Genomic DNA, 27409 nt, shown 5'->3' on the forward strand with positions numbered 1-27409 from the left:
CCTGTCCCTAGACCAGTACGGCTTCCTCCCAGGTAAGTCAGTAGAGACAAACTTGTTCAATACATGTAATATCACTGCTGGCCTCCTGGACGAGGGAATACCAGTGGACTTGATACTACTTGATCTTGCCAAAACGTTTGACAAAGTACCACACAAACATCTTAAGGTAGTTATCAGCTGTTGGCAGCCATACTGACATGGTTAAATGGGTTATGAATTTTTTGACAAATATGAAGCAGCAGGTACAACTTTTTACAAATAATGATGACTAAGTCTTTTCTCTACCATGTGAAGTCGTCACTGAAGTCCCTCAGGTTATGGTTTTGGGCCCTACCCTCTTTCTCATTTACATCAATGATATGACAAAGGAAGTCACCAATAGCATCACACTTTATGCTAATGATTCCAAGTTCTTTAGACCAGCAAATCAACAAAGCCTACAGTCCAATATTGTGAAAATCCAAACCAGGGTGAATGATTGGCTGTTGGAGTTTAACATTGCAAAGTGCAGCATCCCCCACTTTGCCAACAACAACCTATGCCATAATTACATGACGCTCAACAAGGAGTCATACTCTTACACCCAGCTGCAGACTAACCATGAGGAAAGAGATTTGGGTGTTATAGTTGATGACCAACTTAAATTCAATGAACACTTGCTATCATCAGTATCAAGAGCGAATTCTAGTCTTGGTTTGCTCAAATGGACAATCACCAGTTACTCTTGGTCTGTCTCCCTGAGGATGTATAGGGCTGTTGTCAGGCACATTCTGGATTTTGAGACATGCCTGACCTACCCATCCTATAAGAGTGATACTAAAATAGTCAAAGGTGTTCAAAGGCATGCCACAAAATGCATAAGAGGATTGCATTATTAAAATGCATTATTGCATAATGCAATAAGAGGATGGAGCACCTACAACTCCCGACACTTGTTTTCAGATGCCAGCGCAGTGACATGACACTGACCTACAAATAAAATAGCCAACCAAACAATACTCTCTTCACAAAACATGTAAGTCAGCACCCATATAAAAGGCCATTTGGAAAAACTTTCTAAACATACTGTGAAGATGCAAATATGGCAAAATGTGTCATTAATGACTGGAATAGCCTTCAAGACAAAATGGTGACTGCACCCACAACTGCATCCTTCAAGTCTAGACTTGACAAAAAATGGACAACAAGCCATGGAAATACGATTGGGGCTGTTTGTCCCATTCAGCTGCCCACTGGCTATTGATGCAAGCTTTTCATAAGAGTGAGTTGCTAGGAGGTTGATACTGCTTGTCATTCCTAGCCATCCTGCACACTCAATCCAAAGTTGCTGTTGCGCAGTGGTGTCAACTCTAAACCATTGGAGAATGGTTCTTATTGATCATACCTGCCTTGTGGTTACTGTTACCAAGTGGTCAGAAACTGCATCTATCCAGCAAATCTCTCCTATGGCGTGTTGCTGGGCCCTTAACACAGTGACATTACATTATATTGCCATTATTGGCACAAATCAAAACAGAACCTGTATGGAGCTTAATATCACTCTAAAGTGCAAATTAAGGTAATTAAGATAATAACTTTTGTTTTCTAAAATTGGTATTAGCTTACAGGACATGTCAACATGGGTAAGAGGACGTCAATGAAGACAAAGCTTTAAAAAAAAATGATCTTGTACTGACTTATGATGCCCAAAATAAACCTGAATTTGTGTGGTTTCCAATGGGATTACAAATTACCTAGCATGTATAGTGGCCAAGAAGAACACAAAAGAGAAACTATTTTGAAAATATTTGGCTTGCATTGTTCAAACCATTACTATTTTCCAAAGAGCTTAAATTTTCAGGGCAAGAAGACTGGAACAAGGGGGGGGGGGGTATCACTGAAAACAAAAAAAGTTGAGAGAAATATGTTTTGTGTGAATTTGGGGCATAAAAATGTTCATATTCCTTACACTGATCCACTTGAAAATTTTAGGACATGTAGACAGTGCTAAGAGAACCTCGATTAAGACAAAAAAAAAAAAAAAGGAGAATAACGTTCCCCTCCCATGAATCTCATATTTTATACTAAAATATTGTTTGTGTTTAAATAACGCAACTACGGCAGATCAAATATTTTGACTGAATACTCAATATTTACCAAACTAAAGTTGATGTTTTGGTTATTAAGCAAAGACTGAAAAAAAAACTCCACAAACATTAGCACAATTAACCAATAATACAACTATATCAACTTAAAAAAGAACATAAATTAATTTAGAAAAAATCTAAAACATCTGAAATAAGAAAAAAAGTCATATAATAATTCAAACTAAACAAACAGAAAGAAGTATGAACAAACAAATGAAACTCAAGACAGTCAGAAACTAAATTAAGCAATTACATGAGGCACAGGCTAAAAGTAACAGATACTGCTATGGCTGGAAAAAACAAATTAAAGTGGAATAGATATCAAAAATAAGCATAATACAAATGAAAATTACCAGTAATCAAAAAAAGTTTTCCTAAATAATTTCTTCCTTTTAAACATATTCCTTTGAAATACATAGAAAATAAATTGCTAAATAGTTTATTGATTTTTGAATCTAGATATTGCTTAAACAAACTAAAAAGATTACTGCACAAATTACTAATGTTCACTTCTGAAGTTTTATTTAGGCGTGAATTTTCTATATGCTTGAAAAAAAAGAAACCAAAGGGAAGTTTGGACTAAAAGACATTCTTGTAAAATAGTATTAACTAAACAAAAACTAAAACAAAAACTGAAAGACATTGAAGCTTAAAACAAACAAAAATAATTCTGTATATGAGAGGGACTACCACCGTCTAAACCACCCATTATTTAAAGTAGGCCTAAAGCTTGAATAGTGTTTGACCGAAAAGAAATTATTTCATATATCAGAAGGGCCCCCCTCCCCACTTAACCACAACTCTTTATGCTTAAGATTGACTTTTTGCTGACAAAGCTTTAAGAATGACTGCATAAATAAAGGTAATTGAAATAGGATATTTTTTTTCCATAATACCACAAGAATGAAAGAGCTTACTAAAGTAAATTCATTTTAAAAATTTCTAATCTAATGTTTTAAAAGGCAGTCACTACATAAAATACTTCCAATTAACTAAACTTCTTGCACTCATCTATAGGTCTCTAGTAGAATGCTATGGGACTTTAGCATAAAGAGCACAGAGTTACAAGGCGGAGGGTAGCCCTCCTCCTATACTGAATAATTTCTGTTTGTTTTTAAGTTTCAACGTTGCTCTTTACATTCAAAAAAATATACTCTTTCTGTGTTTATTTTGTTTGCTGTTAATGTTATATTTTATGTGATAGTAAAGTTTCACTTTTGCACAAAAATGCTTCAAAAACAAAACCACTCCATAAAAAGGTGACCCCTTCAGAATTGTTAAGGAAGGGGGGGGGGAACTGCCAAAACAATTTATCAGGAAGTAATGTTCATATTTCCAGAGAGGTTTTTGTTAGGAAAATACTGCTCCTAGAAAACATTTGTTCTGGACTTTTCTACCTTAAAGCAAGACAGATTCTCACAAGCCACTTAATGGTGTCATGCAAATGCATTATTTACTTTATACTAAAATTGTTCTGCGATGATAGATGGCCCACTTTCCCCTTAGCATCCATATTACACCCTTAGTCAAAATATGTTATTCCAAACTAATGGGTTCAAAAGGTTGATCACCCTCAAGTTTGAGGGCTTGGGCATCTCATCCCCCAAAATTGAACCAACATTTCACCCTTCCCATTAGCTTGTGTTTAGCTATGAACTACTGCATGTATATTCTTAATTACAGCCTTTCACTACGCATGGACAATACATGTTTGGGGATGAATGTGGCACTGGGTGGTGGTATAAGCTCTGATAGTGTAAGGAAATTCACAGAGCTTTTTGAATAGTTTTATGTTTACTTTGTAAATTTCGGAATTTTAATTCAATAGCATACTGGCCCTCCTTTGCATGAAAATTTTGTTTAATACCAGAAAATAGAAGAAATAAGCACTTTGCTCAGGCAAATCTGAAACTTACAGGCTATTTATATGCATTTTAATTTTTTTTAAGAAGGTTCTCTGATGAAAGTCAAGAACAAAGTTGAAACCTGAAATGAATAAAAATTCCTGCTTCCAGTTTATGCAACTTCTTTTTAAAAAATTGATTCAAAGAAACTGGTTTGCAGAGTTCTAAAAAACAAGTAACTTACTGTAAACACAAAACCAATACAACAAAAGAGTATTTGTATTTGTAGAATTCTAAAAAACAAGCAATTTACTGTAAACACAAAACCAATACAACAAAAGAGAAATAGAAACTCCTTAATTGGCCTGCAGAAAATCTCAACATGAAGCTGCATGTTTATGAAGATAGTACCTCTTTTAGGGCATGCTCCACCCTTTTTCTTCAATAGTATACATTCCTCCAGGCTTGCAAATTTTTGTGGCTAATTTCAAAATTAAGGAATTTTATACATTTTGAGTCAACATAAAAAAGAGATTCTTTCATATATTTATTGTTATCAAGATTTGTCTTCTTTTTAAATCTACTTACTATAGACACATTTTGTTTATTGCTAGCAGTTTGTTTTACCATAAATTTATTTAACACCAGAAGTAAATAGAAAGTTGCAAATATAAATACTATAAGATATTTCCAAGAACAAGAGGGCACAATTAAAAAATTTTCAAGAAGTATGCCAACACAGAGCTGCATATCAAATTATTTTCCAGCTGAGTGGTGAGTTTTTCTAGACCAAGATACAGTTTCTTCTGGCTGTGTGGATCCATAAAAATATTCATCTGATAACTAATGGTGGAACATACCATGGCAAACAGTTTTAGAAACATCTTATGAGTGGGCTAGCTATCTTCACAGATCAACAACTACAGAAACATCCTATTGCTGGCAGGCGTTGTTCATGAGGAAGTCATGACAAATGGAAAACATGCTAATCAAAATACAAGTCATTTTCAGTAAAGCACAAATGATGCTCTTGCCCTTAGATATCTTAGAAAGGCCTTTGCCCTAGTTTTAATAGTTGTAATTTTAGTTTGGCTTGATTCCTAGACTTATTAGATAGGTTTACATTAAAGCCAATGGTACACAAGTTTATAAAAAGGGTTGTTGACACCAGCAAGAAGAAAAATTTTCTTAAATACCCTGCCCCCCTATCCTCTGACTGATTAGTCAAAACAGGCAAAGAAAAATGTGAAATTATCCCCAATTTATGTAACACATTTGACTGATGGGATTTAAAACAAATACGTCACATGATGGAGGGTGTTCACATTTACTCTTATTCTGTGATAGGTATTTGCCTTGTTATTTGTGGTGAAACATAAGAAATGGATTAGGCCTATTTTTCAAGTGAATACATTCTTGGTCAAAAGTGACATATACAGGTATTAGTCTTTCACTGGTTAAATAAAAAATTTTATAGCTCCATCAGTAAAATTATTGCACTGTATTTGCTTACAATGTAGGAAGTATTGGTGCTGAATTTTCATACCTTTTCCTCTCATTTCTATGAGGATTTTCTATATGTGAACTAGCTCTAAAAATATAGATGGACCCCTATCAAAATAGAAAAAAGAGTGCTGTTAGGAAGGCTCAGGATGTGACAGCTGTATTTTTTTTTATATATGAGCACAGTGCAAAATGGTATCTAGCACTGCATGTATGGCTTAATTTTGGCTGAGACCAGGTAGCTATAATGTTTATTACTACAACAGTTTACATTATCCAATTCTATATACAGGATTTATATGTACACAGATTGAAGACAGATTACAGGGTTACAAAAATACTACTTATAAAAGGAAAATTGAAAGTAAACATTCAAAAACAAAAAAAAAATTATTTACACACATAAAAAAAGTATCCTGTTGAAACAAAATAAACTACTGGATTCAATTAATTTATGAAAACAAATTTAAACTTAATCACATTCTCATGAATCCATAATGCATGTAGTCATAAGTTGGCTTTATTTCTCAAAAAATTGATCCAATGTATGGTAAACAGCTTTTTTTCAATGAAAAATAAATTTCCTTGTAGCAATGATATTTGTAGCTACTGCCTGGGACACTTTAAAACTACTTCCACTGTCAGCACTGTTCATTAAAAAAATCTTCATAGCTTTGTCAATAAAACACATTGCTTTGGAAATTTGTTTTGAGGTTAAATTTTTGAACATTTCTATTCAATAGTCACTGTCACCTTATTCACTAGTAAATTCCAATTCCAGTTGCAATAGTTCTTCCATAGAGAATTCTTTGTTGGTCAAAGTTAGAAATTCATTTATGTCAGTCTCCTCCAAAATTAGACCCTCAAGCTAAATTGATTGACTCTCTAACTAAATGAATTGCATGATGAACAGCCAGTGTACTGTCATTTTCTGCAGTACATATTCAATGAACACCTTCAAGCCCTATTTTGTGCCAAACACCATTCATGCAAGATGGTTTAACCCACTCCAGCAAATCACAAATAATTTCTATGGCTTTCATAATGTTGAACTTTTCCCAAAAACCTAGTATGGTAGTCTTATCTTGTCTATCAGTCTTACTTAAAAGAAGTTTAAATGTTCATGAAAGGTAATAACTTTTAAAAAATCAATATTACTCCCTGATCCATTGACTGAATAACTGGTGTCATATTAGGCAGCCAAAATGTTGTGTCTGAGAAATTAAGCATGATTTAAATTCTTGGGATTGAACTTCTATCCAGATATAAGTCACTTAATCAATTAGGCCTCAAAAAGATAGAGGCACTTAAGGACCAAAGTAGATATTTAGTATAGGGTTGTATATATATGATTCTTTGTTTTAATCATTATAGAGAAATTTAATGTTGGTGTTGTATCTTCCTCAAAACTTAAGTAAAACTACTGTTTTTTTTTTTTTACTTTATTCAAAAAATTGATTGATGCCTGTCTTCCACCAGATGCTTTTATCAAAAGGACTATAATCTACCTAGGGTTGGGTTCAAAGTCAAAGCAGTTTTGTATTGACAGCTCCAGATGATTCTTTTCATGAGTTTCATAGGCCTGATTTTTAAAGGCATCTTGGAGTGCTTTCTTCTATGAAAGTGGAAATTGTATTTTGAATTTGAAATAGCACCAAAGCATTGCACTTCTTTTTCTTGAGGGATAAGGGTTGAGTACATGCATAATAAATATGAAATAGTCTGAGCTATTCTGTGGGATTTGACAGGTTTTCATATTGTATTCATGTTGTAGCTCTTAGTAGTCTTGATTCTTTGGAAAATCTTTACATGAGCTAAGCAATTTGCAAAGATTTAGTGCTAAAATGTAGGTCCTTTGAAAGGTTGAGGAAGATATTCTACATATTTTCCAAAGGAATTGTCCAAGGTAGGTTTTATGTTCTCTTTTGACTGAACAAAGAGCTGTTGAAAGAGGGGGGGGGGGCAACTAGGACAAGCAGTCCTGGGTCATTATTGATTTTGTCCAGGTGCCGCCAACCCAGACTGACCATATGGGATAGTCAAGGAATCCTAGTAGAACTGTAAACCTGCATTTTCATAACTACTGTTAACTATTGATGGTTTACATGTATACTAAATTCTTTCTTAGGCTACTCTTTGGAGATAAAAAAAAAAGAAATCAGGTTTGCTGAAAGAAATGTTGATAAGTGGTACTCTAAAGCAGCAATTAAGATGACATCTCTATAACCAACATACTGACTCCTTCTCAACATGCAGCACAGCAGTTCCAGTATGGACATTAATTTTGCTTCAAAGTCCAGATTGAGGTAACCACTTATAATATTGAGATATTATTTTGTAAACAAATTTGGATAAAATCTTAAAAAGAGCAACAAACCCTCAAAATTGCATCAAAGCAAAGCAAAAAGTACAATGTTGGAATACCATCTCATACCCAAGAAGCAATTATCATACTATATTTATCTAAATAAATATAGGCCTATTCAGCTTTCACTCTAAACAAAACTGTAGTGCTTAAAGTATTGCTAGTGTATCGTGGGTTTTTTACCTTTAAATCAACAATCCAATATTTTCTGAAAAATGGCTACAAAAAAATTCAACATTTTGGAAGCTTTTTGATATAGACTGACCTATTGAGGAAGAAAGAACTGTGATTTAATAAAGCTACCATCCTTAAATATTTCTGAGGACCTTCGTGAAAGACGAAAAGCCCATATTATCAGTTCAATAGAACAATGTACAGCAGGAAAAACTACGCAAATATTACCCCTTTATCACACACCTGTTAATCAGAATATCTCCTTTTTCAGGAGTCGAGTTTCTTAAATTGCTGCTGTTGTTACAAATTTGTAGAAAGCCCGTGTTTTGTTTTTAAAGGCGACATTGCCCAATAAAAACAAACCTGTTTTAGTGCAAGAAAAAATAAATCAGAATTTGGGAGAAAAGGATTATGGACTAAGAGTAGGAATAGTTTAGCACAAGAATTTCTGGATTTTTCAGCTTAAGTTTTCATTTCAGTCCTCTATAGACAATCGGGTGTACATCCTGATGCTAAGAATATTTGTCCCTCTTCGTTCTAAATCCTTAAACCAAGCCAGAAACTGAAAAGCCACCACCAAAAATATTTTGGACCGCTGGTGTACCACTACAGGGTTTGATGGCAGTGGCCTGCCAAAATTTTACTACACATAATATTTTAATAGTTATAATCTTTGATGTACAAGTAGAATTTCATACAAAAGGCTGGAATTTTGAACAATGCTGGATATGAAGCAGTTGCCAATGTGCAATAAAGAAAAAAAAGACGAACCCTGTTTTGATAGACACAGTAGTAACTGGGAGCGCCTTGGTGTATCATATAAAATTTTAGCTAATTGTTCACCTATCGGTGGTGCTACCTACACCTGCTTTGAGCAATCTGTATCCTGATCTACTCTTCTTAATTCAGGAGCACAACCAGGATTTACTTTAGGGGGGCGCATAAAAGGTTTCTTCGATAAACTTGTGAACAAAGGAATACCCTTATTTAAATGGAACCTCGACAATTATGTGTCGTAGGTAGGGATTGGAAGTGATCGTAAATTTAGTCTAAAATCTGGCGAGGGTTAAAGGTTCTAATAAATCTGTTAAACTTGAAATAGTATAAAAATATTGATACAAAAAAGTAAGTTATAAAGACCACCCCGCCATAAAAAAGCCGTTCAACATATATATATATATATATATATATATATATATATATATATATATATATATATATATATATATATATATATATATATATATATATATATATATATATATATATATATATATATATATATATATATATATATATATATATATATATATATATATATATATATATATTAAATATTTAATATTTTCTGCATAACTTTTTGCCTTGGCACTTCTGACCATTATAGTGAGTGACTTAAGCTTTTCATTTGTCAAAAAAATGATTTTGAACCATCTTTTAGGGTCATGCACTCTTTGTGAAAATTTGTATAGGTCAAATCATATAGTATATCACCTAACTTTGCGGCATCGCTTAATAAAGGTAAAAAGGTAAAGGATAAAGGGTGCTGATCTCCGTTTCTTGGCCCTTCAGCCAGGAAGTGCAATGGGGGGCTCGCTTAATAAGTACGATAGTATTGAAGAGTAGGAAGTGAGGATAAAGATACGACCTGTATATTCGCAAAAGATATATTAAACATCAAATACTAGTTCTTTTAGGGGTTTGACAAAAAAAAAAAAAAAAAAAAAAAAAAACAGAACGAAGGGATAGAGATGCACAGAAGAAATTCAAGCATTGGCAATAAAGCATAAACTAATCACTGTTTCTATCTAAAAATAGTGTTTTAACAAACAGTAAGAACTTTGACGAAAGCTAAAAAATTTACTAATCAAAATTTAATTTAAATTGCAACCTTGCGTATCTTTCCACTTTTTAAAGTTTGATATATTTTGCTTACATTACAGTATTGACCATTTTTCAAGGAACAGTCGATTTCTCTATTTCTTCTTCCTCCATATCTATTTACCAAACGATCGTTGTCTACATTAATATTTCGGTGAACGTTTATAAAGGCTATTTCTGTCAGTCTAGAGTCTTATCAGTTTAGAGCTCTTCGTTACTAGTTCCTTTTCCATTCATCATAAAATATTCGGATGAAGACCAAAATCGTCTGAAAAAAATGAACTCTAATATAGATGCATGTAGGTATGTGCTTCAAACTAAGTATACAAGTTGAAATACTCCTTAAAGCGGAAATAATTATAGGTTTGCTATCTTTGTATTTGATAGGTACAGATTGGGGATTCAAATTTTCAGGGTTTCAATCTGTGGAGATTTTTAACTATCTTTTTTTTTAATCTTGAGACTTTCATATATTCAATTCAAACATTAAGTCTCCATATGTTTGTTGAGCACAAAAATGCAAAATTTTAAATTTGACTCAGATTTAGCATTAAGTAAGAGAATTTTCCTGTAAAAATTTTTATTTATAAACAACTGATAGTGAAAATATAATTGGAAAGTATGTATCAAACTAAGCATAAAAATCTTCAGCGGTGTATGTATAGCAGTTCAGACAATTTATTGACAAATATGTGCAACCCCTACATAAAAACATCGCTATATTTCGTAAATGGTTGGTATTGAGAAAGTGAGAAATTCTGAAGCGATATAGTAGTTACTTTTTGTTTCTGTAGTTAATTCAAGTTGTGTGAATTTCTACTTTTTATCAAGATTTTAATAGTAAATGTTCGTAAAAAAATCGATGCCATTCGACTGATTCAAGGTGAGAATTCCGAGACCCATCTATACCAGCTAGAAAAAGAAAACCCGGAGTTATTTGCCTTCCTTTATAAACAATTTTTAGAAAATATATTCTTCTTAAATGATTATTCCAACCTTTATAGGAGTATTTCGACTTATATACTTAGTTTTAAATATATATTTATACAAACCTTTATTAAAGTTCTAAAGAGTTTGTCCTTTATTTTAATGTTTTAGGATGAACAGAAGAGGTGATATGTCATATAATGCAGAGCATAATTTGATCAAAATAGGCAGTAAAGTGACCACCATTTGCTCACCAAAATCCAAAACTTAAATTAATAATCTTTGTGTTTCTCATACATTTACTTTCTATTCTACAAATCCCCTAAGAAACAACAATGTTTTAAGAGCCACCCCGCTTCGCAAAAAAGTAAACCCAAAAAACCAAAATAGGCAGCAAAAAAAAAGTATTAATAACAATCTCTTCACCTCAGTGTCATAACAAGATTTGGAAGGAAAATTTTGACAGTAAAAAGAAGTAAATATTTCGCTTTTCAGCCTCGTTGTCACAGCACAATCCTGAAATATCATTTCGACAGCCTAAAGAAGTTAGGATTTTAACTTTCCCCTCCTTGTTATTACGAAATGAAGATTTTTGCCTCCCAGTTGGCTTTTGTGGTAATACGGACAGGTTCCCTTGATAAAGCTCAATCTAATTAAATATTCTGTGGCGGTATGCGTCATTAGTAAAAATCTAAAAAAAAACACACAAAGTAACTAAAGCCTTGTTTCAAACTTGTTTGCAAAAAGAAACAATCTTAATAATTAAAAACTTATTGAAAACTCAACAATTAAAAACCAATTACAAACAAGAGCTAAGAGCTCATATGGCACTTGTGACGAGGCGAGAAGAACTAAGAGCCAAGAGATCATATGGTATGAGCTCTAACAAAATTCTATGAATCAATAGATTGATTTAAAAAGGAAAATAAGAGGCTTAATGCCGGTCAAGATTTAAAATAAGAGCTCTGAGTCACAAAGTCCTTCTAAATATCAAAATTCATTAAGATCCGATCACCCACTCGTAAGTTATAAATACCTAATTTTTTCTAATTTTTCCTCTCCCTTTTGCCCCCCAGATGGTCGAATCTGGGAAAACGACTTTAACAAGTCAAATTGTGCAGCTCCCTGACACGCCTACCAATTTTCATCGCCCTAGCACGTCCAGAAGCACCGAACTCGCCAAATCACTGAACCCCTCCCCCCAACTCCCCCAAAGAGAGCGAATCCAGTACGATTCTGTCAATCACGTATCAAGGACATTTGTTTATTCTATCCACCAAGCTTCATCCCGATTCCTACACTCCAAGTGTTTTTCCAAGATTTCCCCCTCCAAATCCCCACAATGTCAAAAGATCTGGTCGGGATTTGAAATAAGAGCTCTGAGACATAAATTCCTTCTAAAAATCAAATTTCATTACGATCCGATCATCTATTCGTAAGATATAAATACTCCAATTTTCATGTTTTCCAAGAATTCCGGTTCCCCCCTCCAACTCCCCCGAATGTCACAGGATCTGGCCGGAATTTGAAATTAGAACTTTAAAGCACAAGATCCTTCTAAATATCAAATTTCATTAAGATCTGGTCACCCTTTCGTAAGTTACAAATACCTCAGTTTTCAAAATTACCCCCCCCCCATTCCACCAAAGAGAGCAGATCCGGTCCAGTTATGTCAGTCACGTATCTTAGACAGGTTTCTATTCTTCCCATCCAGTTTCATCCTGATCTCACCGCTTTAAGTATTTTCTAAGGTTTCCGGTCCCCCCAACTGCCCCCCGCCCCCCAATTACGCTTGATCCGGTTGAGATTTAAAATAAGATATCGGAGTTACGAGGTCCTTCTAAATATGAAGTTTCATGAAGACCCGATCACTCCTTCGTAAGTTAAAAATATGTCATTTTTCTTATTTTTCAGAATTACCCCCCCCCCGCCGCAATTGAGCGGATCCGTTCTAATTATGTAAATCACGTATGCAAGACTTCTGCTTATTTTTCCAACCAAGTTTCATCCCAATCCCTCCAATCTAAGCGTTTCCCATCATTTTAGGTCTCCCCACCCCAAACTTCCCCCAATGTCACCAGATCCGGTCAGGATTTAAAATAAGAGCTTTGAGACACGATATCCTTCTAAAAATCAAATTTTATGGAGATCCAATCACCCATTCGTAAGTTAAAAATGCCTCATTTTTTCTAATTATTCAGAATTACCCCCCCCACCCCCCAACTACCCCAAAGAGAGCGGATCCGTTCTGGTTATGTCAATCATGTATCTAGGACTCGTGTTTTTTTTCCACCAAGTTTCATCCCGATCCCTCCACTCTGTGTTTTCCAATTTTTAGGTTTCTCCCTCCCAACTCCCCCCCCAATATCACCAGATCCGGTCGGGTTTAAAATAAGAGCTCTGAGCCACGATATCCTTCTAAATATCAAATTTCATTGAGATCCGATCACCCGTTCGTAAGTTAAAAATACCTCATTTTTTTTTATTTTTTCAGAAATACTCCCCCCCCCAACTACCCAAAAGAGAGCGGATCCGTTCCGTTTATGTCAATCATCTATCTAGGACTTGTGTTTATTTTTCCCACCATGTTTCATCCCGATCCCTCCACTCTAAGTGTTTTCCAAGTTTTAGGTTTCCCCCTCCCAACTCCCCACCCCCATCACCAGATCCGGTCGGGATTTAAAATAAGAGCTCTAAGACACGATATCCTTCTAAACATCAAATTTCATTGAGATCCGATCACCCGTTCGTAAGTTGAAAATACCTCATTTTTCTAATTTTTAAGAATTACTCCCCCCCCCAACTACCCCAAAGAGAGCAAATCAGTTCCGATTATGTCAATCATGTATCTGGGACTTGCGCTTATTTTTCCCATCAAGTTTCATCCCGATCCCTCTACTCTAAGTGTTTTCCAAGATTTTAGGTTTCCCCCCTCCAACTCCCCCCAATGTCATCAGACCCAGTCGGGATTTAAAATAAGAGCTCTGAGACACAATATCATTCCAAACATCAAATTTCATTAAGATCCAATCACCCGCTCATAAGTTAAAAATACTTCATTTTTTCTATTTTTTCCGAATTAACCAGCCCCTACTCCCCCCCCCCAGATGGTCAAATCGGGAAAACGACTATTTCTAATTTAATCTGGTCCGGTCCCTGATACGCTTGCCAAATTTCATCGTCCTAGCTTACCTGGAAGTGCCTAAAGTAGCAAAACCGGGACTTTAGGTTTTCCCCCTCCAACTCCCCCCAATGTCATCAGATCCGGTCGGGATTTAAAATAAGAGCTCTGAGACACAATATCATTCCAAACATCAAATTTCATTAAGATCCAATCACCCGCTGATAAGTTAAAAATACTTCATTTTTTCTATTCTTTGCGAATTAACCGGGCCCCCACTCCCCCCCAGATGGTCAAATCGGGAAAACGACTATTTCTAATTTAATCTGGTCCGGTCCCTGATACGCTTGCCAAATTTCATCGTCCTAGCTTACCTGGAAGTGCCTAAAGTAGCAAAACCGGGACCGACAGACCGACAGACAGACAGACCGACAGACCGACAGAATTGGCGACTGCTATATGTCACTTGGTTAATACCAAGTGCCATAAAAATATCTTTCGTCCCAATCCAAACCAGAGCAAGCGGTCCCAATCACAAATCTACCATTATTTCTATGGGGGGCCCATGTCCCCCTGGATCCACCACTGACTTGATTGTGTGTTTTTGCTTTATTCGTATAGCCTTTTTTTGTTTACTTCATCTTAACCTTTTTTTGTAAGACACAAAACAGATTAGCTTTAGACATAAGCCATTTTATTTTCTCTGTGGCTCTGCTTGCTTTAAAAGTCATTATTTAGAAATTAACTTAAAAAACTTCGTCAATAAGACTAGTTTGTCAAAGAAAATTGAAGAGCTCCATTGGGCAAGAATGAGCAAAAATAAAGTGAAATAATCCTCCAAGCGTAATAATGCAACAAATAACTATCAGTAAATAAATGAAACTCAAAACGAATAGAAATTACAATCAATAGCCGAGTCAAACTCAAAACGAGAAAAAATTACATGAGTAGTGCTGATAACCCACATAAATTAGAATTTTTCAGGCAAGCATTCATTTCGTCTGCAGGAGTTGATCTAGGTATTATAGGTAATGTTTGCCTGAAATCTCCTGCAAGCAATATTAATGTGCTGCCAAAGGGTTTCGAATTCCCTCTTAAATCTTTCAAGCATTGATCCAGAGCCTCGAGCGATTTTTTGTGTGCCATTGTGCACTCATCCCAAATAATAAGTTTGCATTGCTGCAATACTTTACCCATCCCAGATGATTTGGAAATATTGCACGTGGGAGTTTCTTTAGAATGCAAGTTCAGAGGCAATTTCAAAGCGGAATGAGCAGTTCTTCCACCAGGCAGCAATGTTGCGGCTATTCCGGACGACGCAATTGCCAACGCTATATCATTTTTAGATCGAATTGATGCCAGAATCAGTTTTATCACAAACGTTTTACCAGTACCTCCTGGCGCATCCAAAAAGAAAATTTCTCCAACGTTGTTATCGACACAATGCATTATCGTATCATAAATGTCTTTTTGTTCCGACGTTAACTTGGAAATGTTATTTTGTACATACGACAATAGATCACTCGTACTGTAACTTTGTTCACGATCCAATTCTACACATGTCGAAACAGCAGCGATACGGTTAGGTGAAGGCATTCCCAAACCCTGAAGAGGTTTGTTTGCCATACTTATGCAAATATCTTCTATAACAACTAAAGTGTAGTTATAAATTTCTGGTGTAAAATCAAAAGTCATGTCTGACGTCTCTAACTGTTTTCGATGAAGTATATCTTCGGACATTTTTGACTTATATTTTTCCCATAACTCTGTAGGAGCTGATGGAGAGCAAGTTGTTAAAATGATGCCAAACAATGCACGAATTTGACTTGGGGTTGACGTTTCGCACGCGTCATTGATGCAGTTATCCCAGTGTTGGTCATTCTCCAATAAATTCAGAGCTTGGCATGCACTACGGTAAGTGTCATGTATAGTACCATTTACAGTCCTCAAATACTCAAAGGATGTCGGACCGGGTACATTCACCAAAAGCAGGCGTAGAAAGAAGCATTCATGTTGATTGGGGTGAACGGTGTAGAGTCTTCCTATCGTGGTATCTTTGAAGATGGTAGGTTGGCCGTCGACTGACTTACCCTGTTTTCGACGTTCAAATACTTTATTTTTAGTATTCCACGTGTAATACGAAGGCACTTCAGTATACAGCAGTTTTTTCGCAAAAGAATCATTTTTGCAAAGCGAAAAAAAAGCTGTTAATGTTGTATCCGGTGGATTCAGGACTCTTTGTTGCACGTTGGTTTCCGTGAAATAAACACGTTGACCATTCTGTAAATGTACCGCTAAGTGAACAACAGCTGGACTACGTTCATGTATCGGAAATGAAAGAATTCGCCAAACAGCTTCATTACTGCTTATGTATCTTCCAGCCTGATATTCTACGATTTCATCGAAATCTTTGATTTCGGACTGCAAGCCAAAAACTGCCATGTCACTGCCTTTGTTGACGTATTTACATATATATTTTATTGCCTTTACGGAGTTACAGTATTCAACGTTTATATGTGCATTAAATGTTTTGGATAATAAAGGGGAATATGGAACAACCCACTGGTTATCTACTTCGATGGTGGTACCGTTACGCTTCTTTATTATTGCTGTTTTACCGCCATCTTCAGTAGATCTTCTTCTATATTGTGGGTAACCATCATTGCCAGTAATTGTTGTGGGTACTAAAAGTCGAGGATATTGCTTTGTGCACCTTCCTTTGGCCATGCATGGTGAATTTTCGTTCAGTGCACCGCAAGGTCCATGTATCATATTTTTTACAATAATATCATGTAACCCCTTATCGACATTTTTATCAGGTATTTCAGCGGAAATCACATCATCAATTTCGTTTGAAGTAATTTTTTTATGTAGCCAGATTAGTATATGTGCGTGTGGCAAACCTCGTTTTTGCCATTCCACTGAGTACATCCAGCATCGCACTGACCCAAACACTTCATGTTTTACAAGGTAGTTTATCAGTGATTTCAACTTTTGCCGGAAGACACGTGCCGTAATGTCATGCCTATGAACCGCCGATTGTCCTTGAAGTAAAAGCTGCAGTATCTCGTCCCAAGATTGATTACATGTAAATGTAATAAATAAATCTGGACGACCATAGAGACGAACATACGCAATAGCATCTTGAGCATATTCATGCATATGACGTGGACTGCCAGCATATGACGAAGGTAAAATTGTTAATCTTCCAACGTTTGTGGTATTACCGTCATTTATAACTGCATCTCGCAAATGAATGTATTGTTCAGAGCGGAGCTTGGTCTGATTCAGGCGGATATATAGCAAACGTTCTGATTCAATTTTTGCATACATATCCACGACAAATTGGTGAAACAATTCACGGCATTTTAAAATATAATTTTCTTCATCCTGCCGAATCATTAGTCTATAGGAATAATAATGCATTGCACTGCATTTCTTATTCATTTCTTTGTTAGTGGCTGGATTCATCAATTTAATATTAAAGTGATAGCCGTCGGCTCCATCCCAAAAAATGATAGGATATTGTAGGGCATCGTAGCATCGATGAGTTTCAGCAATTCTTAACAACTGGGCGTTTCGCTTATGTAGAATAATATCTCGAGGTAAAAACTGATCACCGACCATAACGATTGCCACTTCGTCGATAGTCGGAGCATTGTATCTACGCACATGTTGGCCAGGAGGCGTTTTGTCAGCGGAAATAACAATTTTATGAGTATCAGTAGGCATCAAATCGATGGCTGTTTTGAACAGACGCACTAAATTATTATTTTCGTGGAAAAGATGTTGCAATTGGGAAACGATTGTCCTTTCAACGTTGGGAGAAATTTCGCAACGTGCATTCAATTCAGAATTTCTATCACTGATGAAGTACAATTGTAAAAATTTATGATTCTCGCCTAATAATGGTAGAAGGGACCCTGCTTTATGATAAATTTGCCCTTTTACTTTAAAAGTAGACATAAATTGATCTGGATTTTCGATTTGGGCTCCAAACGACGTCATTTGGAAACATGAGTTGTATTGTCTGATTTTTGACAAAAAACGCTTAGATTCTGACGTAGTTCCAGTAAGGAAAGTCTTCAATGGCTCTGGTGGTGCAGCCAATAGAGGAAGTTTAACTTTTCCTGAGGCGCAACACATTCCCATTGTTTCACCATTGAATTTCAAGGCCTTGCAATAGGGACAAATTTTGGACATTGTCCCGATTTGAACACAGCTACTCAAGCTATAATCATCGACTGGGTTGTACCTGAATGCCAGGCGATAACTTTCAGATTGCTCTGATTCCTCGGCACGCTTTCTTTTCTTACTTTCTCTATCAGCAGCAAGCCTGATTTCCTGCTGGTCTTTTGATTCCTCGGCACGCTTTCTTTTCTTACTTTCTCTATCAGCAGCAAGCCTGATTTCTTGCTGTTCTTGTAATTCCTCGGCCCGCCTTCTTTTTTCACATTCTGTTTTAGCAGCAAGTCTGCTTCTGCGTTGCTCTGGTAGTTCCTCGGCATGCTTTCTTTTTTCACTTTCTCTTTTAGCAGCAAGTCTGCTTTCGCGTTGCTCTGGTAGTTCCTCGGCATGCTTTCTTTTTTCACATTCTCTTTTAGCAGCAAGTCTGCTTCTGCGTTGCTCTGGTAGTTCCTCGGCATGCTTTCTTTTTTCACATTCTCTTTTAGCAGCAAGTCTGCTTCTGCGTTGCTCTGGTAGTTCCTCGGCATGCTTTCTTTTTTCACTTTCTCTTTTAGCAGCAAGTCTGCTTTCGCGTTGCTCTGGTAGTTCCTCGGCATGCTTTCTTTTTTCACATTCTCTTTTAGCAGCAAGTCTGCTTCTGCGTTGCTCTGGTAGTTCCTCGGCATGCTTTCTTTTTTCACATTCTCTTTTAGCAGCAAGTCTGCTTCTGCGTTGCTCTGGTAGTTCCTCGGCATGCTTTCTTTTTTCACTTTCTCTTTTAGCAGCAAGTCTGCTTTCGCGTTGCTCTGGTAGTTCCTCGGCACGCTTTCTTTTCTGACTTTCTCTATCACCAGCAAGTTTTCTGGCATAGACTCTTTGAGCATCTTCATCAGTCATTATAAACTTAAGCATTAATAGAATTCTACACGAACATCCGTCTTATATAACTTGAATGACGTCACGCCTTCAAAGCAAAAATGATGCCTTCAAAGCAAAAATGATGGCAGCTAATTTCATGACGTCAGCCGAAACATGACGGCGAACATATGTCTTATATAACTTGAATGACGTCACCTTCAAAGCAAAAATGACGGCAACTAATTTCATGACGTCAGCCGAAACATGACGTCACCTGACACATCCATCCACACATCCATCCACACATCCACAGACAGACAACTTATTTTTATATATATAGATATATATATATATATATATATATATATATATATATATATATATATATCTATATATATAAAAATAAGTTGTCTGTGGATGGATGGATGGATGTGTCAGGTGACGTCACCTGAAAAAACTGGATTAGGTGACGTCAAAACTGAAAAAACTAAAAAAAGGCAAAAACTACAAAAAAAACTAAAAACTAATAAAAAAAATAAAAAAGCTAAAAAACTAAAAAAACTATAAAGGTAAAAACCAATAAAAAACTAAAAAAAAAACTGAAAAAACTAAAAAAAGGCAAAAACTACAAAAAAAAACTAAAAACTAATAAAAAAAGTAAAAAAGCTAAAAAACTAAAAAAACTAAAAAAACTAAAAAAAGGTAAAAAACTAAAAAAAATAAAAAATAAAAAAAAACTAAAAAAAAGGAAAAAACTGAAAAATAAGCTAAAATAAAGGTAAAAACCAATAAAAAACTAAAAAAAAAGGAAAAAACTAATAAATGACGACACTCAAAGAGAAAGCGACCAGGACAAAAGGAATGTTCGATTAGCAATCAACAAAGCACCGGGACACAGGGAGTATAAATGACGACCAGGACATAAGTAAAAAAAAAAAACTATCTATATATATAAAAATAAGTTGTCTGTGGATCTGTGGATCGTGGATCAGGTGACGTCACCTGAAAAAACTGGATCAGGTGACGTCAAAACTGAAAAAACTAAAAAAAGGCAAAAACTACAAAAAAAACTAAAAACTAATAAAAAAAATAAAAAAGCTAAAAAACTAAAAAAACTAAAAAAAGGCAAAAACTACAAAAAAAACTAAAAACTAATAAAAAAGCTAAAAAACTAAAAAAACTAAAAAAAAGGCAAAAACTACAAAAAAACTAAAAACTAATAAAAAAAATAAAAAAGCTAAAAAACTAAAAAAACTAAAAAAACTAAAAAAAGGTAAAAAACTAAAAAAACTAAAAACTAAAAAAAAAACTAAAAAAGGTAAAAACTAAAAGAACTAAAAAAGAAAAAAATAAATGACGACACTCAAAGAGAAAGCGACCAGGACAAAAGGAATGTTCGATTAGCAATCAACAAAGCACCGGGACACAGGGAGTATAAATGACGACCAGGACACAAGTAAAAAAAAAAATTAACAAAACTAAAAAGAAGGTAAAAACTACAAAAAAACTAAAAAGAAAAAAAAACTAAAAACTAATAAAAAAACTAAAAAATCTAAAAATCTAAATAAACTAAAAAAGAAAAAAAAAGGAAAAAAATAAAGGAGAAAAACAAAACTAAAAAACGAATGTATATACAGACCGGTACACCGGGATACAAATGACGACCGGGACACAGGGAATATAAATAACGACCGGGACACAGGGACACAACTACAACGGGGACACCGGGGGAAACAGGGGGATATAAATGACGACCGGGACAAAAAAACTAAAAAGAAATAAAAACTAAAAACTAATAAAAAAAACTAAAAAATCTAAAAATCTAAATAAGCTAAAAAAGAAAAAAAAAGGAAAAAAATAAAGGAGAAAAACAAAACTAAAAAACGAATGTATATACAGACCGGGACACCGGGATACAAATGATGACCGGGACCCGGGACACAGGGAATATAAATGACGACCGGGACACAGGGACACAACTACAACGGGGACACCGGGGGAAACAGGGGGATGTAAATGACGACCGGGACACCGGGACAGGGAATGGTCGATTAGCAATCACCATCAACAAAGCTCAAGGGCAATCATTAGAATCATGAGGTATAGATCTGAATACAGATTGTTTTCCCATGGACCATTATATGTTGCATGTTCAAGAGTCGGTAAACCTGACAATCTATTTATATGCAAAGACAATGGGACAGCAAAGAATGTTGTATATTCGCAAGTTTTACGTAGTTAAAACCATATATATATATATATATCTATATTCACAGGTGGGACATAGGGACACAACTACAATGGCGCGTAACTATTATGGCGCGTAACGACTTACGCGCGCGGGGGGGCTTGGGGGGGGCGCGAAGCGCCCCCACCAACTAGGTGTTGGGGTGGCGCGAAGCGCCACCCCAACAGCTAGTATATATATATATATATATATATATATATATATATATATATATATATATATATATATATATATATATATATATATATATCTATTCACAGGTAGGACACAGGGACACAACTACAGTGACGCGTAACTAATATGGCGCGTAACGACTTACGCGCACGGGGGGGGCTTGGGGGGCGCGAAGCGCCACCCCAACAGCTAGTATTTGATAAAATAGCCGTTGTAAGCCGAAGTGTCAGATATCAGGTATATATAGATTGAGATCATTGTCAGCTCATTAATGCTCATTGCACATGTATCTTGGATTTAATCTCTTAAAGGGAATTTCACTGATCTTTAAAGCTATTTCTCTAATCTCTTGAGAGCTAATAATGCGGGTATTGGGTTTATGCATACAAATAGACTTTTTTTTACGGAACTCGTACAGAAGATACTAATTTTGAAGTCAATGTTATTATTGGAAGAAAAGTAGAAACATATTCGTTATCAATGAAATATGCTTAATCGAGGAGGGTCCAATTAAATCAGTCAAATATATAGGTTAACATTAAAACAGAACAAAGGTATGGGGGTAGGCGTGGGTCTTATGGCACCTCCCCCTGGGGGAGATAGCAAATACAGTCAATTTCTAGTCACTGAATTGTCAGATTGTATGACCCTCAAACGTTTTAACTGCATCAGAAGTGCATAACTGATTCAAAATGCTTAGGGGGTTTATTTCGAAACTTGAGAAGACTATATACCATATATTCTGTATCTGAATTTTAAATGTATTTTGGTGGGATTTGAAATATCTATATATATAAAAATAAGTTGTCTGTGGATGGATGGATGGATGGATGTGTGGATGGATGTGTCAGGTGACGTCACCTGAAAAAACTGGATTAGGTGACGTCAAAACTGAAAAAACTAAAAAAAGGCAAAAACTACAAAAAAAACTAAAAACTAATAAAAAAAATAAAAAAGCTAAAAAACTAAAAAAACTATAAAGGTAAAAACCAATAAAAAACTAAAAAAAAAACTGAAAAAACTAAAAAAAGGCAAAAACTACAAAAAAAAACTAAAAACTAATAAAAAAAGTAAAAAAGCTAAAAAACTAAAAAAACTAAAAAAACTAAAAAAAGGTAAAAAACTAAAAAAAATAAAAAATAAAAAAAAACTAAAAAAAAGGAAAAAACTGAAAAATAAGCTAAAATAAAGGTAAAAACCAATAAAAAACTAAAAAAAAAAAGGAAAAAACTAATAAATGACGACACTCAAAGAGAAAGCGACCAGGACAAAAAACTAAAAAAAAAGGCAAAAACTACAAAAAAACTAAAAACTAATAAAAAAAATAAAAAAGCTAAAAAACTAAAAAAACTAAAAAAAGGTAAAAAACTAAAAAAACTAAAAACTAAAAAAAAACTAAAAAAGGTAAAAACTAAAAGAACTAAAAAAGAAAAAAATAAATGACGACACTCAAAGAGAAAGCGACCAGGACAAAAGGAATGTTCGATTAGCAATCAACAAAGCACCGGGACACAGGGAGTATAAATGACGACCAGGACACAAGTAAAAAAAAAAATTAACAAAACTAAAAAGAAGGTAAAAACTACAAAAAAACTAAAAAGAAAAAAAAAACTAAAAACTAATAAAAAAACTAAAAAATCTAAAAATCTAAATAAACTAAAAAAGAAAAAAAAAGGAAAAAAATAAAGGAGAAAAACAAAACTAAAAAACGAATGTATATACAGACCGGTACACCGGGATACAAATGACGACCGGGACACAGGGAATATAAATAACGACCGGGACACAGGGACACAACTACAACGGGGACACCGGGGGAAACAGGGGGATATAAATGACGACCGGGACAAAAAAACTAAAAAGAAATAAAAACTAAAAACTAATAAAAAAAACTAAAAAATCTAAAAATCTAAATAAGCTAAAAAAGAAAAAAAAGGAAAAAAATAAAGGAGAAAAACAAAACTAAAAAACGAATGTATATACAGACCGGGACACCGGGATACAAATGATGACCGGGACCCGGGACACAGGGAATATAAATGACGACCGGGACACAGGGACACAACTACAACGGGGACACCGGGGGAAACAGGGGGATAACCTGACAATCTATTTATATGCAAAGACAATGGGACAGCAAAGAATGTTGTATATTCGCAAGTTTTACGTAGTTAAAACCATATATATATATATATATCTATATTCACAGGTGGGACATAGGGACACAACTACAATGGCGCGTAACTATTATGGCGCGTAACGACTTACGCGCGCGGGGGGGCTTGGGGGGGGCGCGAAGCGCCCCCACCAACTAGGTGTTGGGGTGGCGCGAAGCGCCACCCCAACAGCTAGTATTTTATAATAAGACCAGAATTTTAATGAATCAAAAAGCGAAAAGTCTTCTACCGCTTTTTTCTTATGTTGCGCGCTTAGATCCCCCATGAATCATTTATTATTGCATTTCTTTAAAGGGAAGTTATGATCATTCGATTCCCACCTCCAAAGGCCTCCAATGCCCATCCTTGAACTTTTGCCCCCTCCTTTTTTAAACTTTTTTTGTCATGTCCTAAAATGACATTGGAACATGTTCATATTAGAATTACACATGGTATGCTGGTAATTAGGTTGACATGGACAATTTGAAATGATTTCTACGTAAATTTGAGAGGTTATTAGCAAATGGTACTGTCAAGTGAATGTTTTAGGAAGGGGGCCATAGGACAATATGTTGTGAAACTGGTAAATATGTTAGGCTTAAATTAAGGATTTGTCCTGCAACTGGCCTGTGTTAAGGAAATGTGTGATGTTACATGCTAGAAAGAAGCTTGAATCAAGGGTTGTACCCTGAAAAACTATTAAATAAAAGTACTATTACATATAAAAAACTCAGCTAGCAGGTAAGTTCCAAGTGTCTTAGTTGTTGACTGATTACCAAAAAATTAAATAAAAGAACTTTTGAGTACAATAAACTCAGTCAGCCTGTTTTAGGCCTGGGTGGGACTTTTGGGCTTTGGCCCAACAGTCAGGGACTGGCGTCTCTGCCTCTAACCAAGCCAAAGAAACTGGTTTGGTGTTGGCCTAGCAAGCTATCCTCGTAAAACACAGACTGCTGACGAAACGTCAACGATAAGCCTCAGATTAGATCCGAACCTCAAGATATGATGATGACCCATGCAAGTCCTTGAACCAGATTTTTGAATGAGAATAAACTGTTTAAGATCGGCCTATAAAATGTGAGAATCATGTAGGCATCGTCAAAAACAGAGAAAGTCCTTCGCGAAGACGAGAAGTTTGGGTTGACCTAGTCACCATTTCAGAAACAAGGTGGAAAGGCTTCAGTGAAAACAAAATAAGTGCTGACCGTACGATGTTTAAAGTCTTATAAAGCGGAAAAACAGAAAGTCACTTTGTCCAAAAGCGACAAAGTCCATCTGCTCATGGAAACTGGTCAATGAAAGAATACTGAATGCAAGATTTCTTTCTAAACAAGCCAAATTGTCATTGATTGTGTGCTACGCACCCGATAATTATGCTGACGACATACTTAAATATGAGTTCTACGACAACTTCCAGTGCTTGGTCGGTTCAATCATATTCCACAATGTCACCCGTATCACCGGCGACCATAGCGCAAAGCGACCTATTGGTCACGACAGATCCTACTGCCCTGAAATGATGGGCCACCACGGACTTGGCACCACAAACGGAAATGGAGCTCAACTTGTCAGCTGCGCTATGAGAAGTGATTTGCTGATCGGTGGTACGCTCTTTCAGCATAAAAATATCCCCAAAAACACTTGGGCCTTCCCAGATGGGCCTGTCAAAAATCAAATTGACTATTTCTTGATCCACCGGAGATGGCAAACAAGCCTAAAGGACGTTCGAAGTATCCGAAGTGCCGACGTTGGTTCATACCACGAATTAGTAGTCACCACACTGAAATTGAAGCTGAAGTCTAATAATAGGAAGCTAAAGACGGACATACTAAGAAGCTTTGACGTGGACAAAGTAATCGACAAGGCCGTCCGATATTTGTTTGACATTGAACTATCCAACAAATTTGAAGCCCTGTATACCCTACCAGAAGACGTTGAAGAAGCGTGGGAGACGATCCGCAAAAGCTACACTGATAGAACCGATGAAAACCTCTGGCTTAGAAAGTTGGCTAAGTACCAGTGGACATCCATGAAGGCCTGGAATCTTATAGAAATTCGCAAGAAACTGAAGTTGAGCTCCCTTGGGGAAAATGGTCACCTAGAGGCGACCGAGAGCTTGGCCTGCAAAGAAGCTGATAAAAATATAAAGAAAAGTGCCACATCCGACAGACGGCAATATACATGAACGTAAAGGCTAGACAAGCGGAAAAAGAAGCGAACTGTGTTGACACAAGAACCCTCTATTGCCTTACCAAGGAAATAGTAGGCAAGTCAAGTATCCAAGAATGCCCGGTGAAAGATGAAAATAGAAAGTTACTGACAGCTGCGGAAGAACAAAAGGAACCCTAGGCGAGTTATTTCAGCAAAATCAGCTGGCTGGTAAATTCTGAATGTTTTACTTGCTAACTGAGTAACAAAAATTTTATACTCACTAGGCAACTAAAACATTCAGAATATACTAACTAGCTGAGTTTCCTGTCAACAAAGATGCCTTTATTACATTTTTGTTACTCAATCTGCTATTAAAACACTTGGAATTTTACCAACTAGCTAAGTTTGTTGTACTCAACAGTGCTTTTATTATTTTTTTCATACCCAGTCCGTAGCTAAAATACACAAAATTCGTCAACTAACTGAGTTCGTTGCAGTCATAAGTGATTTTATTAAATTTTCTGATATCCAGTTGGTAACTATAACACTTGGAATTTAGCAACTGGCTGAGTTTGTTGTGCTTAAAAGTGTTTTTAATAAATTTTTGCCATTCTTCCTGTAAGTAAAACAAACGGAATTTATAAATTTGCTGAGTTAGTTTTACTCAAAAGTGCTTTTATTAGAAATTTGGTACTCAACTTGCAACTAATACACATAGAATTTATCAACTAGGTGAGTTTGTTGTACTAAAAAGTAATATGGATTTTCACTTAGCAGTTAAAAAATTCTGAAATTACAAACTAGTTGAGTTTATTGTGCTCACTTTTTTTCATTAACTTTTTTGTAATCAGCCAGCAATTAAGAAACCCAGAATTTATCAACTACCTGAGTTTATCATACCCACAAATGCCTGTATTGAATTTTGGTGCCCACTCAGCAACTACAACGCTTAGAATTTATCAACTAGCAAAATTTGTTGTACCCAAAAGTGCTTTTATCAATTTTTATGCCCTTTTGGTAATTGAAACACTCAAAATATACCAACTAGCTGAGTTTGTTATGCTCAAATGTGCTTTTATTACATTTCTTATACCCACTTGGTAATAATTAGAACACACGGAATTTATCAACTAGTTGGGTTTCTTGTACTCAAAAGTTCTTTCATTAAATTTTTTACCCAGTCAGCGACAAAAACCAATGGAATTTGTCAATTAGTTGAGTTTGTTGTACTCCAAAAATCCTTTCACTAAATTTTGTTACTCAGTCAGCACCTTAAACACTCGGAATCTACCAACTAGCTGAATTTGTTGTGTTCAAATCTGCTTTTATTAAATTTCTAAAGAGATTTGGAATTTATCAACTACATAATTTTGTTTAACTCAAAAGTACATTTATTGAATTTTTGGTACCTAGCTTGCAGCTAAAACACAGAATTTATCAGCTAGCTGAGTTGTTGTACTCAAAACTGCTTTTATTAAATTTCTTTATACCCAGTCGGTCTCTAAGACACTCGAAATCTATTAACTAGCTGGTTTTGTTCTACTTAAAAGTGCATTTATTGCATTTTTGACATTCAGCTTGCAGCAAAAACACACAAAATGTATCAACTATCTGTCTTGGTGTACACAAAAAGTGCTTTTATTAAATTTTTGATACTCAGTCAGCAACTAAAACACTCAGAACATACCAACTAGCATAGTTTGTTGCAGTCAAA

General features: G+C 35.4%; 3 protein-coding genes across 3 annotated transcripts in view; 1 reads left to right on the plus strand and 2 right to left on the minus strand.

The window, feature by feature from the left end:
* LOC136027175 (serine/threonine-protein phosphatase 2A 56 kDa regulatory subunit gamma isoform-like) overlaps nucleotides 1–8341 on the minus strand; it is a 73252-nt gene extending 64911 nt beyond the window's left edge. The window contains exon 1 of the mRNA XM_065704181.1: nucleotides 8256–8341. The gene's annotated coding sequence lies outside the window, so the exon portion shown is untranslated. The remainder of the gene's footprint in view (nucleotides 1–8255) is intronic.
* On the plus strand, nucleotides 1365–25729 carry LOC136027707 (uncharacterized). The gene is made up of 2 exons (XM_065705160.1): nucleotides 1365–1558; nucleotides 24766–25729. The coding sequence occupies exons 1-2, from the start codon at nucleotides 1365–1367 to the stop codon at nucleotides 25727–25729; spliced, it is 1158 nt and encodes a 385-aa protein (XP_065561232.1).
* The window catches only part of LOC136027176 (dynein axonemal light chain 1-like), a 55409-nt gene continuing 37764 nt past the window's right edge, over nucleotides 9765–27409 (minus strand). Inside the window, exon 4 of the mRNA XM_065704182.1 lies at nucleotides 9765–10161. The gene's annotated coding sequence lies outside the window, so the exon portion shown is untranslated. The remainder of the gene's footprint in view (nucleotides 10162–27409) is intronic.

This window comes from Artemia franciscana, chromosome 5 (genome assembly GCF_032884065.1).
Source record: "Artemia franciscana chromosome 5, ASM3288406v1, whole genome shotgun sequence".
Lineage (NCBI taxonomy): Eukaryota > Metazoa > Arthropoda > Branchiopoda > Anostraca > Artemiidae > Artemia > Artemia franciscana.